We start from the raw sequence: 15,499 nt of genomic DNA, 5'->3' as shown, positions 1-15,499 counted from the left end.
GTGTGTGTGTGTGTGTGTGTGTGTGTGTGTGTGTTTTCTCACCAGAGACAATCATTGCAACCCATCGATGACTAGTCCTTTTCCTAATGTACTTGTCCGTTGGTTTAAAGGAGCAGGACTTGGCAAACCGTTTCAACATTCACATCTCTACTGTAAGCCGCATTATCTGTTCGTGGACCAACTACCTGTACACACTCTTGGGCTCGGTGGCCATCTGGATTGAGCCTGAAGACGTTAAAGCTCGCCTTCCTGATGATTTCAAAGACTTCTCCGATACTCAGATAATTGTTGACTGTACAGAGCTCAAGTGCCAGACGCCATCCTCGCCTCTCCTCCAAAGTGAGATGTTTTCTAAGTACAAATCTCACTGTACAATGAAAGGACTTATCGGGATCGCCCTTCATGGTCCAGTGACCTTCATCTCTTCACTCTATGAGGGGTCAATAAGTGATAAAGAACTCTTTAGGCGGTCAGGGTTGGCTGACCTTTTAACTGATGACATGGCCGTGATGGTTGATAAAGGTTTCCTGATCACTGACTGTGTGAAGTCTAAAGTGTACTGTCCACCTTTTCTCAACAAAAAAAGCCAGATGCCAGCACCCAGTGTCCTCCAAACACAGAAAATTGCTCGTGTAAGAGTGCACGTTGAGCGAGTCATCCGAAGGGTAAAAGAGAATAAACTTTTTGATTCGGTTATTCCTTTGTCAATTGCTGGAAGCATCAATGAAATTTTTGCTGTGGCTTGCCTGCTTAGCAATTATCAAAATAAACATCTTGTCACAGCATGGGCCAAGTAGTGCTGACAAGTTTAAATTACAGAAACCTACAACTTTTAAATGTAATTATTAATCATTATCTCTGAATAAATTCTCATACAGTGACAACAGATGCAATCTCACACAACATTATAAATTAATGATTTTTATTGTAAAATGATGCCATATTGTATAAAGTCCATGAATAAATCTGACATAAAAAACAAAACAAAAAAAAAAACAGTTGAATAAGTAAAGCAACAAGCTTGAAGACACATTTTCTCAGATCACATCATTTATCAAGCAGTTCCAGGCGAAATATATATACACTGTAGGTAAGAGTAGGAAATGTAACGTAAATTAGAACTCAAATTCATAGTCCTAATAAAATACATAATGAATCAGATTATGATTTCTTTACCTGCCAATCAGTTGTGATCGTCTCATTGAGAGATACTTTGGCATGTAAATGCTGAAGTAGAAATGATCACACTTCTGCCTGATTGTTTCTTGAACTTCTTTGTCTGAGTGCAGTCGCTGCACAAAGAAATCTTCCTCTGCCCAGACAAAAAGGTCACACCACTGAAGTCCAGTAATTAAAAGCTGGCCTTGTATTTGCCAAAAATAGGCATGGCTTTTCTTTAGTTTAAAAGCACCATTTGACATGTGTAAGTACTTGCAGTCAATGTAACTTTTAGCATTTGGACATTTAATTTCAACCAAACCGTAAGCAGGTGTTGCATTGGGATCATAAACAAGGCCATCCGGTGAGGCCCCTAGCCATGGAGCCTGTGGGTGAACCACAAGTCCACAAGGTGAGTAATTGACATTGTTGTACTGGGCATATTCTTTTGCTGCCTGAAACTCCATTTCTGAACCTCTCCTCATTTCCGCAGTTTGTCGTGTGCCCCTGATAATTCGCTCTGCAAGATGCTCAGCACTACTGTTACCTCTAACATGGGAAACTTCCCTAAACCTTGAGGAGGTTATCCTCATTCGCCGCAGCACGTGCCACTCTGGATCTTTGCTCTGACCCCGTGTCGACAATTCAATTTTGTGAGCCATCTCAATAGATAGCTGCAAACTTTGTACATGCAAATGTTCTTCCTCTGTACATACCCACACACATTCTGTTGGTGACAGCTGATGAGTAATAAGGGGAAGACATGGAGGACCCGGGGCATTCTTATGCAGCTCTGTGCATTGTGTTTGAAGTTTCGGCTGCTGATAGGAGATCACACTACCCCTCTGTACCAGTCCAAATTCAGAATCCACAAGGGGCTTGTCAATGCTCATCCCCATTGTTGTCACCAGGGGCATATCCAGTGGATCTAGGCCGCTGTACACCTCGGCCACACGAAGTACCGACAGGTCAGGAAGAGGGCCAGTCATTCCTCTGTAGAGGGTGCTCCTTTTCATAAAAATATTATAAAGAGGTACTTAATTTGACATAACAATGGGGAAAACAATTCATGAAAATAAATGTTAAGTTAATATTTATTTACCGTAATCCTCCTTTACCCATCCGACCCTGCACAGGCTTAACAACCACCATCTTCCCAACTGGACCTGGTTTTACACCCTGTGAAATTGTGATAAAATACATGTTAAAATACACTCATAATTTTGAGAATTTATTAAACAGAGGTTCTATTTTGCAGCTACTGGTACATACTATTGCATGACATACATCTATGCAAACTATCCCATATGAACCATGCTTTGCTATGAAACTTACTGCTGTTCGGGGTTTGTGCCATTGTTGCTCGGATTCTGTACAGCTGTGTACAGGAGGAACCACTGGCACATCCAGCTGGGAGAAGTGAGCTGTCTGGAATAATAGGGCAACTGTGTGGTTGCATAGAGCTGTCCCCGCCACACATGAGCATCTGCACCGCACCATAATTACAGGATCTGTGTCCCGGAGGACCATCTGTCGATAGATCAGTCATAATTACTCTATATGGTCATGTTGGACTTGTGACTTGTTGGCATGAATGTATCCTTCTTAAAAGGTTGTATCACTGATTTCTGGCCCAAAAATAAATCATCACATTCATCAATTGCTATGTCACTCTGTTGATGTTCAAATAAAACAGAGAGCTAGGCTACTCCCTCCCTTCCGTGTAATTGAAACTCTCGTTGGTTATTGATTGGAACACTTAGTTTTGCTGTTGAGTGGGTGGTGAACACTTGTTGATAAACAAGTGTTTTTGTGTACAGATCTCGGAGCCTAGGCTGCTAGCGGATCGTTAGGAAAGATTAGATGAATATGATAATTTGTTTTTTATATTATATTTTATATATATATATATATATATATATACATTATATTATATATTAATATAATATAATATTAATATAATATATATATTTTTTTTTGAAAATCCCTTCTTTTGGGCCAGAAAAAAGAGATTTTGATACAACCTTTAACACAGAAATAGATGTCTTTAAATGGAATTATGAGAAGTGGTGTGCAGCAAGTGTGCCATTATATTAAGTCATAAAAAATGATATTTTGGCATCCAAAGCTGCACACTGTAAAACACAATCCCATTCAAACACATCATAATAAAACGCACAGAAAACAGTAACAGAGACTTGAACAACTTGAGTAGCTTTTAGAAAAGTTAAGCACATGCAAGCCAGCAACAGTGAACAGCTTGAGCAGTTGAGCACATACAAAGCGATAAAGAAGGTCAAAATGTAACATGACCATGTTAAGCACAACACACAACTTGAACTCGAACCTTTTGGAACTGCTGAACTCGGAACTCTGACACAAATTACAAGTGCAGCCCTACATTTACACAATGAGGTTTTTCGTGCTTCTTCATGGATCTGAAGCAGAAAGCTTTTACAGCGACTTCACTTGTGGCCCTGTCTTTGTTTGACACTAATGCCAATCACATATTAACACAATAAGAAGTTAGGAACATGCATGCAGGTGTACAGACACAACGTAGACATTTTCCGTCTAATGCTAGAAAACAGTACAACATTATAACACGCATATTCTGTCAGACCGGCATTGTTTATTAGCCTAGCCTAATGTAAGCTAGCAAGCTAAAGTAAGCCATAAAGTTCGAGATATATAGACTTACCTTCATATCCGTGGATATATGAAGAGGCATACATTTTAAAGCCCTTCTCTAACTTGCTGGTAGGTGATTTGGAGGAGGACTTACAAAGGCGATGTACGTCCGTTATCGTAAGTTTCGGCAACTCTTGTAAACATCTAGTGTAGAATAGCGCCATGTTTAGACCGGAAAAGACGGGGCCGCATTTCCGGTAAGGAAGTAGTTACGTGCAAGGAGCCCATTACAAACTGGATCCACATCCGTAATATTTCCGCCTAAAAACAACCCACAAATCGCTAGTAGATACAACAGATCTAGAAATCAAGCCACTTCTATGTTAACTTGATCTAGATTTTTCTATTAATACAATTTCTTGGAGAAGAAAACTACTCAAAATTTTGACTCATATCACTTCACGGATCACAATAAACACTGCAGGTTTGTGTCTTTACTGTCTGTTACAAAGTGGATCCACAAATGTAATATTTCCCCCTTAAAACATTTTTAAAAAATCAGAAGTTCTTAGAGGGACTGTCATATAATACAAAATAAGTAGAGCAGTGTGATTGATTGGTTAACCTTATTTTATTTTGGAAATTGTTATTGATTGATATAGCAATTTCTGCCTAAATTTTCATATTTGTTTGCTGTGGATTAATTTATTATATTGTTGTGGTGGATTCATTTTTATTGTTTGCTGTGGGTTTCCTGGTTTGCTGTGATTTTGCTGGACCATTGATGGTATTGTTTTCCCTTCTTCACAAACTGCAACAACAACCAAAACTAATTGACACACCTGTAGAACCCCAAATCACATCGGCGATCTAATTTGCCAGCTGATCAGATTACTCCCAATAAAAAGGACGCTAGATCTCTTACCGGGAAGAAAAACGCTCTGGACAGATAAACGAGCCGTGTGCTGAAGCGGACTTTTGCTGATCTTCTTTTCCCTCGGTGTTGTTGCTGGCTGGATTTCCTGTGCCTGGTGGAGCCGAATCCCAGACTCTGCAGTGTCAACGCTCACAAACTCCGACTAAAGGGAAGTGGTTATTTTTTTTCCCACGCTGATGCGGGTGTGTGTTTTTAACATCTGAGTTAAGGGAGGCGTTCTTAGATGTCCATTTTTTCTAAGTGATAGATCCGGGAGCTGACGGCGGAGCAGCAGACACCATAGCATTCTTGATGAGCTCACTTGAAGTAGGAAAGGAAAGTTGTCATTCTAGTCATCTAAGTTTAAGTTGCCGGGCTACGAGCAGGCTGCCCATTGATTTCACGATCTCTCCACTGACAGACGCAGATCGGCGCCGCGGAAATCCTGGTCCGGGATTTTTCGGGATTTGGAATCAGCTATTTGAGGTCTCGCTGAAACAGACATTCTTTGCCGGTGGCAGGGGAAACGCGGAGCTAAATCCGTATTTGACTGGATTTGGGTATGGTTTCACCCTGGGACAGAATATTGGACAATTCATGTTTTTATTTGTCTCCCCTGGACGAGGATGAAATTGTGATTATGCTGCCCTTTTAAATCTAACTTTTAAAGAAGTAATAAAATACTGTTTTGGTATTTCTTGTGTCTTTCTCTCTGTGTTGGTGTGGCTGGGAATTTAGATTAATTTAAAATTAACAGACTTCCAATCTGCTACATTAGTGGCGTAGTCGGCAGGGTTCCCTTTCCACACCACACAGTGAAGAATGGCAGATGAAAATGAAGGCCAGCCTGAAGGCCCAGGGTGTAATGTGTCACAAGGAACTGGGACCAGACTAGAAAATGCTCCATTTAGTCAGCCTGTGATAAATGCAATGATGATGCCTTGGTTCATGGGGGTCCCATGGATTCCAAGGTTTAATGATGACTCAAGTAAAATGAGTTTTTCTGAATGGAGTGGGCAGGTACAGGCTATGCTGAGGGCACAAGGGTTAAATGAGGAACAGAAAATTGACTTTATATATGGGGCACTTGAGGGTGAGGCAAAAAGAGAGATGAGGCTACTGAATCCAGGAGGACGCTTAACAAGTGTAGACCTGCTGAGTGAGTTAAAGAGGCTGTATGGGCGTGTAACACCAGTAGCCCAGATCCGGGCACAATTTTTTAAATGTCATCAACAGGAAGAGGAAACTGTTTCTGCTTTCATTCTCCGTCTCCGGGAATTATTCTCCACGTGGAGGGAGCAGGAACCAGCGGGCTCTGCCCAGGATGAAATGACTATTAGGGACCAGCTTGTCCTGGGTTTGAGGCCTGGTGTGGTGCAACAGGAACTCCAAAGGCAGGTGCGTAAAAAACCTACATTGTCCTTCACTGAGGTGTGTAGTGAAGTGAGAGCATTAGAAGTTGAGTTGAAGATGGAGCCTGTCTGTGCCTCACGTATCTTTGTGCCACAGACAAACCAATCCATGGTTGCACCAAGCCTAGAGGAGTGGAGGGAGACCGTAAGAGCTGAACTTAGAAAAGAAATTACAGACCAACTTTCTGTTATTAAAGAAACCTTAACTGACGAGATTAAACGCCAACTTTCTCCTCAGACTTGGGTGCATAGAGATCCATCTTTATCCCCTAGGGGGGCTGTTCAGGAAGGCCGTTATACTGCCACCAGACTTTGGAATGGGACGACCGGGGCAAACCAATCTGCAGAGGCTGTGGGAAGGCTGGTCACATTCAGAGGTACTGTCAACAGGGGAGGAGGCAGTTAAACTAACCGCCCCAACCACTGAGAGCCAGGTGGTTGGGGAGGGGGACCAGGGAAACCAAACTGACAAACCATCCCTGGTGGGGACGTGTCCAGGAGTTGAAGTTGTTGTTGCAGGAGTGAAATTGCCCTGCTTGCTTGATACAGGCTCACAAGTTACATTGTTCAGTGAAACTTTCTTCCAGAAATGGCTGAGCGGAGAGCAGAAGCGAAGCCCACAAGATCTGCACTGGCTTTCCCTAAAAGCAGCTAATGGACTACAGATCCCATATACTGGCTACGCCATCTTGGATTTTTCAGTGGGAGGAGTTACCGTGCCAGGTAAAGGGGTTATCATTGTAAAGGATGAGTGCCTGAGTGCTGAAAGGGGTATTCTAGGGATGAATGTCATTTCACATTGTTGGAAAGAGCTGTTTCAGGGAGTTCACCCTGGCCTGACTGTCTTCGGTGCAACTATGTCACGTGAAGCAAAGGGGGAATGGGAGCGTGCTTTTGCGGTCTGTCAAAAGGTTTCACAGGCTGAATCGTCTGATGGACAGATTGGAGTGGCCAGGTTAACCCGCCAAGACCCAGTTTATTTGCCTCCGAATAGTGAGATGGTACTGTGGACACACCTCTATGGTGCAAAAGCTGGGTCAGATCTTTGTGTTTTGGTGGAGAGTCCAGAAAGAGATGACGAGTGGCAGGTGGCCCGGACTGTTACTACTGTGGTGAAAGGATGCCTCCCTATAAGGGTACGTAACCTCAATCCCTACCCCATATTGATACCTCAACGCCGCCCCTTTGCTAACGTTTTCCAGGTTCACCCAAGGCAGATTCGAGGGGAAAAGGACCTTGTTTTGAAGACTTTAGATCCAGGTGTGGTGGAAGTGGATGTGCAGACCAACCACATCAGCACAAAAGACCAGCATCCAGTCAACCTGCTGAAAGGTGATGGCTTAACAACAGACCAACAACAGAAGATGGACTCACTGTTACAGCGATGGAGAGACATCTTTGCAGCAGTTGATGAGGACTTTGGCCAGACCAGTGCAGTCCTCCACTCCATACCTACCGGTTCTGCACCACCCAGCAGGGAGCGCTACAGGCCAGTTCCACCAAGCCTTTACCCTGAATTGAGGGAACTTCTGCAAAACATGCTGGATAATGATGTCATAAGGGAAAGCTCAAGCCCTTGGGCAGCACCAATTGTCCTTGTGAAAAAGAAGGATGGATCCTGGCGCTTTTGCGTGGACTACAGGAAGCTAAATGCCCTAACCCACAAAGATGCCTATCCCTTGCCAAGGATAGAAGAATCCCTCACCAGCCTCAAGCAAGCTGCTTGGTATTCTACCCTTGACCTGGCCAGTGGATATTGGCAAGTAGATGTGGACCCGAAGGATCGAGAGAAGACTGCATTCACCACACCCTTGGGCTTGTACGAGTTCCAGAGGATGCCCTTTGGCCTCTGTAATGCACCTGCAACATTTCAACGCCTAATGCAGCGGTGCCTGGGTGGGCAGGTCCATGACTCTCTCCTGATCTACTTGGATGATGTTGTTGTATACTCCCCAGACTTTGACACCCATATCAGTCACCTGGAGCAGGTTTTTAAGAAGCTGGCAGCCCATGGCTTAAAGTTGCAGCCCCATAAATGCAGCCTGTTCCAGAGAAAAGTCACCTACCTTGGCCATGTCATCTCTGGTGAGGGAATATCCACATATCCTGAAAAGACAGTTGTCGTTGAGAACTGGCCCATCCCCTTTACCATTAAGCAGGTACGCTCATTCCTTGGGTTTGTGGGGTACTACAGAAGATTTGTAAAAGGTTTTTCTAAAATAGCTGCACCCCTGAATGCTCTCCTAGAAGTTCTGCTAGTATGAGGAAAGGAAATGCCTCCATCAACTGGATCACAGATTGCCAAATGGCATTTGATTCTCTGAAGACTGCCCTGGTGAGTGCCCCAATCTTGGCATATGCAGACTTCTCAAAACCTTTCCATCTTTATACGGATGCCAGCCTGGGAGGTTTGGGGGCTGTGTTGGCACAGCTACAGGATGGTAGAGAAAGAGTTATAGCTTATGCCAGCAGAAGCCTTAACCCCACCGAGAGGAATGACCAAAACTACAGTTCTTTTAAACTGGATATTTTAGCCCTTAAATGGGCTGTCACCGAAAAATTTAAAGACTATTTGTGGGGCAATAAGTTCCTGGCCTTTACGGATAATAACCCTCTGGTCCACCTGAATACGGCACACTTGGGGGTCACAGAACAGCGGTGGGCAGCGCAGCTGGCTAATTTTGACTTTGAACTAAAGTATCGCCCTGGCGCTTCCAATCGCAATGCTGATGTCTTGTCCAGGTTACCACAGGAAACAGGATCCAACCGACAGGCCCAAGTGGAGATGGTAGTGGTGGAGTCAGAGGCTAGCACAGAAGCCAAAGACCATTGGAGGGATTGGCAGGAGAAGGACCAGACGGTGGCCCAAATGAAGGGTTGGGTGGTTGGAAATTGTTTTCCAGGAGCCGAGGAGAGGAAGGCATGCCTACCTGCAACGAAACGCCTCTTAAGGGAATGGAGTCGATTGCACATGTCACGACCGGATCAAAGCCGTGACAAATGGGAAGGAGGACATAGTCAGGTTGGTAAGTTGCAACATAGATATTTATTAATATAAATAAAGAACATAAAATAAGAAATCAACAAACCAAAACACGATTCCGTCAAACAAACAAATGGTCCAAGCGTTCAACAGAACCGAGTTAAACTAATCATAGGCTCAAAATAGACAAAGCAAAACCAAACAACCGGGAGTTCACCCACACACACCAAACAGAGCTGAAACTTTATAGGGAAGGAACAGGTGTAGAGAATTCCGTTGACGAGCCTTCCAACCACACCCACTGACCGGTCTTAGTGGAAGTAACGAGGGACTTGTCACACACCCCCCCTAAAAAAAAGGAACAAAGTAGTTTACACAAATCATAACTCCACAAAGCTTTAGTCCAAATAAATTATAAGATTCAATCCAGATCGCAAAACTCCAGCAGTCTTAACTCTCCAACTCCTTCCAGCAACCTGGCGCCTAGGAAGCAATTTAAGAAAAGAATAGAGATAAAGACAAGGAAAATAGGATAAATCCTATAATATTAGACTATATGAATACGCGATAAAGCATCAGCAGTTATGTTCTCTGTGCCTTTAATATGGCGAATATCCAACAGGTATCCCTGTAAAAACAAACACCACCTCATTAACCTTTGGTTAGGGTTCTGTAATGAATGAAGAAAAACTAATGGGTTATGATCAGTAAAAACCACCAAAGGTCCCACAGATGAACCCACATAAACTTCAAAGTGTTGCAAAGCCCAAATGAGAGCCAGTGCTTCCTTCTCAATCACAGAATAATTAAGTTGGTAAGCATTAAACTTTCTAGAAAAGAATCCAACTGGGTGATCAATGCCATCTTCAGAAACCTGTAACAAAACGGCACCAGCACCCACATTGCTGGCATCCACTTGCAACTGAAACGGCTGGTCAAAATTCTGAGCTTTTAATACAGGACTCTCTGTAAGAAGCATCTTAACCTTCTCAAATGCTTGCTGACAATCTAAAGTCCAGCAAAAAATTATTACTACTCGCAATAAGTTTGTCAGGGGGGCCACCACTGTAGAAAAATTCCTACAAAAACAACGATAAAACCCTACCATTCCAAGAAACCGCATGAGTTCCTTCTTGGTGGTGGGTGTAGGGTAGTTATCGATGACATCTACTTTTGCACGGACAGGACACACTTGGCCCTGCCCCACCACTTTCCCCAAATAAACTACTGTGGCCTTGGCAAACTCACATTTTAACAAATTAACAGTTAAATTTGCCTTCACCAATCGATCAAATAGTGCTCTAATTTGAACAATGTGTTCTTCCCAGGTTTGACTAAACATGACAACATCATCCAAATACACAGCGCATCCCTTTAAACCAGAAATAACTCGATTCATTAAACGCTGGAAGGTAGCGGGCGCGTTTCGTAATCCAAAACTCATGACTTTATATGAAAATAAACCAGATGGTACAATGAAAGCTGAAATTTCTCGAGCTCTTTCAGTTAAAGGCACTTGCCAGTAACCTTTGAGTAGATCAAACTTACTAACGAATTCTGCATTTCCTACCTGATCAATACAATAATTCGAGGTAAGGGAAATGAATCAGGTTTTGTTATAGCATTTACCTTCCGGTAATCCGTACAGAATCTGAATGATCCATCCGACTTTTTTACCAACAATGATGGTGACGCCCAACTAGAAAAAGACGGTTCAGCAATATCATTTTCCAACATATAGTCAATTTCATTCTCTAGATATTCTTTCTTATTCACAGATACTTGATAATAACGCTGCCTAATAGGAGCTGACTCTCCCACATCAATGTCGTGTTCAATCAGATTTGTTCGAGACGGAGTATCAGGAAACAATGAAACATATTCAGAAATCACATTGATCAAATCTGTACGTTGTACCTCAGTTAAATGACCAAATCGATCATGTAAAGCGCTTAATGCTTCAGAATTGTGTAACCGACCCTGAAGAATAGAATCTCCCGGATCAATCTCATCATGGTTTCCACTTGTCAAAACCGATACAGTCAGCAACTCTGTATCATCATTTCTGTCAGAACAACCTGTAAGCAAAACAGGTTTAATACAAGAATCAGATACCCCAACTTTGTCTTCATATTTAGGGTCACAGTCTTCAGAACCATAAAAAGGCTTTAATAAATTTACATGACACATTCTGGTCTTCTTCATCCGATCTGGCGTCTTAATTAAATAATTAAGGTCAGAGATTTTTTTAGCAACAGTATATGGACCTGCAAATTTTGCCTGGAAAGGGGATCCGACAATGGGCAATAAAGCAAGAACCTGATCACCCGATTGAAATGAGCGCAACTCCGTACGGCGGTCAAAGAGTCGCTTCATCCGATCTTGTGCTTTCTTCAAAGATGCTTTTGCCAATTGACATGCTTCAAAAATTCGTCTGCGAAAATCACTCACATACGACAAAATGTTTTTAGGTGGATCAAACTTTTGCCAGTCTGCAGACAAAACAGATAATGGACCACGCACCTCATGACCAAACACAAGATCATTTGGACTAAATCCGGTACTTTCCTGAGCAGCTTCTCGAGCGGACATCATTAGCCAAGGTAACCCAGCTTCCCAGTCTTTACCCATTTGAACACAATACGATCTCAGTAAAGACTTTAAGGTCTGGTGAAATCTTTCCAGTGCTCCTTGACTTTGGGCATGATAAGCACTGGAAAGATTGTGTTGAATATTAAGCTGTTGCAAAACTTGACCAAACAATTTTGAAGTAAAATTACTCCCCTGATCAGACTGAATTATCCGTGGTATCCCAAATATGGAGATAAACTGAGTCAGTGCCTTTAAAACTAACTTTGCAGTTAGAGAACGTAATGGATATACAGCCGGATATCTAGTCGCTTGACACATAACAGTAAGCAAATATTCATTTCCAGCTTTCGATCGTGGCAATGGCCCCACACAGTCCACAATAAGGTGTTCAAATGGTAGGCCAATAGCAGGAATTGGATACAGAGGGGCAGGTTTCATAGTCTGATTCGGTTTTCCCGTCAGCTGACACGTTTGACAAATATACTTTGATATATCACGCTTTAATCTTGGCCAAAAGAAACGTTTTACCAGTAACTTGTACGTCTTTTTTACGCCCAGATGTCCCGAAGTGTCATGGGCCGTTTGTAAGACAACCTGACGGAGAGACTGAGGTACAACAATTTGTTGCATGGGATCACCAAGTACAAATTCTCCATGCGGTACCCATTTTCGCACCAACACATCTTCCTCTAGATAATATCCAGAAGGGAGATTAACGATTGTATCATTTGGGACAACATGGTCAAATAACTCACTGAGAGTCACGTCAGCTTTTTGCTCTTTAATTAAATTGTCACGTGACACAGAAAGGAGGGAAGGAATTTCTAGAGTTTCACTCACCACCCTTTTAGTTTCCAGTTTACCGTCAGACTGTGTTTTACTCATAGACCTTGTTATTACACATGACGGAAACAGATTCGAGGAAACAGTAGAACTTTCGTCACTCGACTCAATCGACGCAGATGGCGTAACCACCAAATTCGGCAAAATGTCCTGCCAAACTCGGTCACCCGCCAAATCGTTTCCCAAGATTACCTGCACTCCTTCTACAGGCAAACAGGAATGCACCCCAACCTCCACATCTCCCTGGATCAAATCGGAACACAGAACAATTTTGTGCAAAGGAACAGATATCACATTTAATCCAATACCCCTAATCAACACATTGTTTCCCGTGTATGAGTCATCTGAAAAAGATAAAACAGATTCTAAGACAAAAGTTTCTGCTGATCCTGTATCACGGAGAATTTTGACTGGTACATCCTCTGTCGAGTTAAGCAATCTAACAAAGCCATCTGTAACAAATGGAGAAAAAGTTGAAACACATGATGAACAATTCCTCTGCAAATTAACTCCCGGAGTGGACACAGCCAGAGCAACAGATTTCCCTGAAGACTTAGATTTCGCTTTAGCAACATCTTTTGCTTTTAAAGACGGACACTCATTCATCCAGTGACCAAACGCACGGCAATAATTACACTGGTTTTCTCTGTCTTTCTCTCTAACAGAGAAAATACGTAGTCGATCAGATGAAGCACGCACAATTTTAGAAGACCTGCTAGGATCATAAGATTCTTTCTGAACACTTTCTCCTACATTTTTGTAACCAAAAGAGGTTTTATGAATCAGAAAAAAATCATCAGCCATAATGGCTGCCTCATATGCAGTGTCGGTTTTTTTCTCACTAATATATGTTGCTACTCTTTGTGAAACTGAGTTTTTAAACTGTTCAAGCAACATCAAGTCCTTCAAATCATCTAACGTCTTCACGTCAGAAGCTGTACACCAACGACTGAAATAAACTGAAATATCATGTACAAACTCAACATGCGTTTGACTATCTTTTTTTTCCCAGGACCTAAATTTTTGCCTATAGGCCTCTGGAACCAATTCATATGCCCTCAACACTGCATTCTTAACGGTCAAATAATCATTAGCATCTTCTACACTAAGAGATGCATACGCTTCTTGAGCTTTGCCTGTAAAAACAGGCTGCAACATAAGCGTACGTTCCTCATCAGGCCACTTTCTTGCATCTGCCACGTGCTCAAACAACAAAAAGAAGCGTTCGACATCTTTCTCGTCAAACCTAGGGATCAATCTCATATTAGTCACTACATCAAATTTACACGAAGTCAAGTCACGGTCTACACCTCCCATTACCACAAGTTTTCCTTCTCTTATCAGATCTAAACGACAACGTTCAAGATCAAGTTGCTGTTGTTGTAATTGAATTTTAGACATCTCCACGCGATTTTGCGCTTCTAACATCTTCTCTTTCATCTCATTCTGAATTAACAAGAGTTGTTTTTGTTGCTCAAACGTTAAATGAGACATTACAGACGCATCAACGAAATCTGATGCACCTTCTGGAGACTGAGGGTCTAAAATTCCACGTTCAATTAGTTTCGTTTTTATCAAGAATTTAATGTTATCTTTTAAACATTTATCTTGGCTTACCAAGTTAATTTCATAGTGACCTGCAAGTTCTACCAATTGATCCTTAGTTAAATTATTCAACAAACTTTCAGATGGAGCACTAATAAACTCCCCAATTTTTGAGGCCATGGTCAAACAACAAATTGGCTACTTAATTTTTCCAAACATATTTGAGGGGTAGAATTTGGATAAGCAATTGCCTCTAACTAAACTTCAAAACTACATAAACTCATCCCTAATATTCATACGGTTACTTGCAGTGGGTTCTTATACACCATAAACCAGTGTTTGCAATAGCAACCGATTAACAAGTCACTACCACAAAACACGGATGTGTTCCCGAGACAACTGCTCTGACTGCTTTCACCATACAAAAAAAAAAAAAAACTAAAATAAAAAAAAGATCGGAGTATCCCGGTAAGGATACCCCGCTAAGCCTAACCAGGGAAAAGCAAATCCAATAATAAACTTCCCCTCTAAAAATATACAAAGAGTAGCCAATACTTACCAAACCTGAACTCCCGCAAAGCAACAAAACAAACAAACCAACCAACCACTATATTCTCCAGAATTTGTAGAACCAAATATTAAATATTACCAAAAGAGCAAACAGAAATATTAATTTAACGAATCAATCAAATCAAATCAATAAAACCGAGTAACATTTTTTACCAAACATATCACTTAAATTTAAGGACGAGCCCCCACATTTGTCACGACCGGCTCAAAGCCGTGACAAATGGGAAGGAGGACATAGTCAGGTTGGTAAGTTGCAACATAGATATTTATTAATATAAATAAAGAACATAAAATAAGAAATCAACAAACCAAAACACGATTCCGTCAAACAAACAAATGGTCCAAGCGTTCAACAGAACCGAGTTAAACTAATCATAAGCTCAAAATAGACAAAGCAAAACCAAACAACCGGGAGTTCACCCACACACACCAAACAGAGCTGAAACTTTATAGGGAAGGAACAGGTGTACAGAATTCCGTTGACGAGCCTTCCAACCACACCCACTGACCGGTCTTAGTGGAAGTAACGAGGGACTCGTCACACACATCCAGGAGGGTGTGTTAAAGCGGAGGGCCCAAGAGCGTCATACAGGGTTGAGCCTCTATCAAATCGTGGTCCCCAAAGACCAGACTTATAAGTTGTGGGAGAAGTATCACAATGCCTCAGACCATATGGGGATAGCCAAGGTCGAGGGCTTGCTGAGAAAAACCTTCTTTTGGCCCGGTGCTGACTTGCAAGACTGGGCATCCAAATGTTCAATTTGCACTCAACAGAAAAGAGGACCAGAGGTAAGGGCACCCTTGGTGCCTATTCTTACATCATACCCTTTGGAAACGGTTTCAATTGAC

The 15,499-nt window shown here is 42.1% G+C and overlaps 1 protein-coding gene across 1 annotated transcript; it reads right to left on the bottom strand.

Annotated features, from left to right (window-relative positions):
* Nucleotides 1-9,108: 9,108 nt before the first annotated feature.
* LOC132140794 (uncharacterized) lies at nt 9,109-15,190 on the bottom strand. The gene is made up of 2 exons (XM_059549776.1): nt 13,089-15,190; nt 9,109-9,964 (listed from the first exon to the last, which is right to left on the bottom strand). Exons 1-2 carry the CDS (start codon nt 14,258-14,260, stop codon nt 9,955-9,957), a joined length of 1,182 nt encoding a protein of 393 aa, XP_059405759.1. The 5' UTR covers nt 14,261-15,190; the 3' UTR covers nt 9,109-9,954.
* Between the last annotated feature and the right edge of the window lie 309 nt (nt 15,191-15,499).

The sequence above is a fragment of the Carassius carassius genome, chromosome 5, assembly GCF_963082965.1.
Source record: "Carassius carassius chromosome 5, fCarCar2.1, whole genome shotgun sequence".
In the NCBI taxonomy this organism is placed as follows: Eukaryota; Metazoa; Chordata; class Actinopteri; order Cypriniformes; family Cyprinidae; genus Carassius; species Carassius carassius.
The sequence above is the reverse complement of the archived record's forward strand: the minus strand, read 5'-3'. Positions and strand labels throughout refer to the sequence as shown.

Excerpts from the sequence above, each read along its gene's own strand:
- LOC132140794 (XM_059549776.1), bottom strand. The coding sequence starts at position 14,260 with ATGGCCTCAAAAATTGGGGAGTTTATTAGTGCTCCATCTGAAAGTTTG.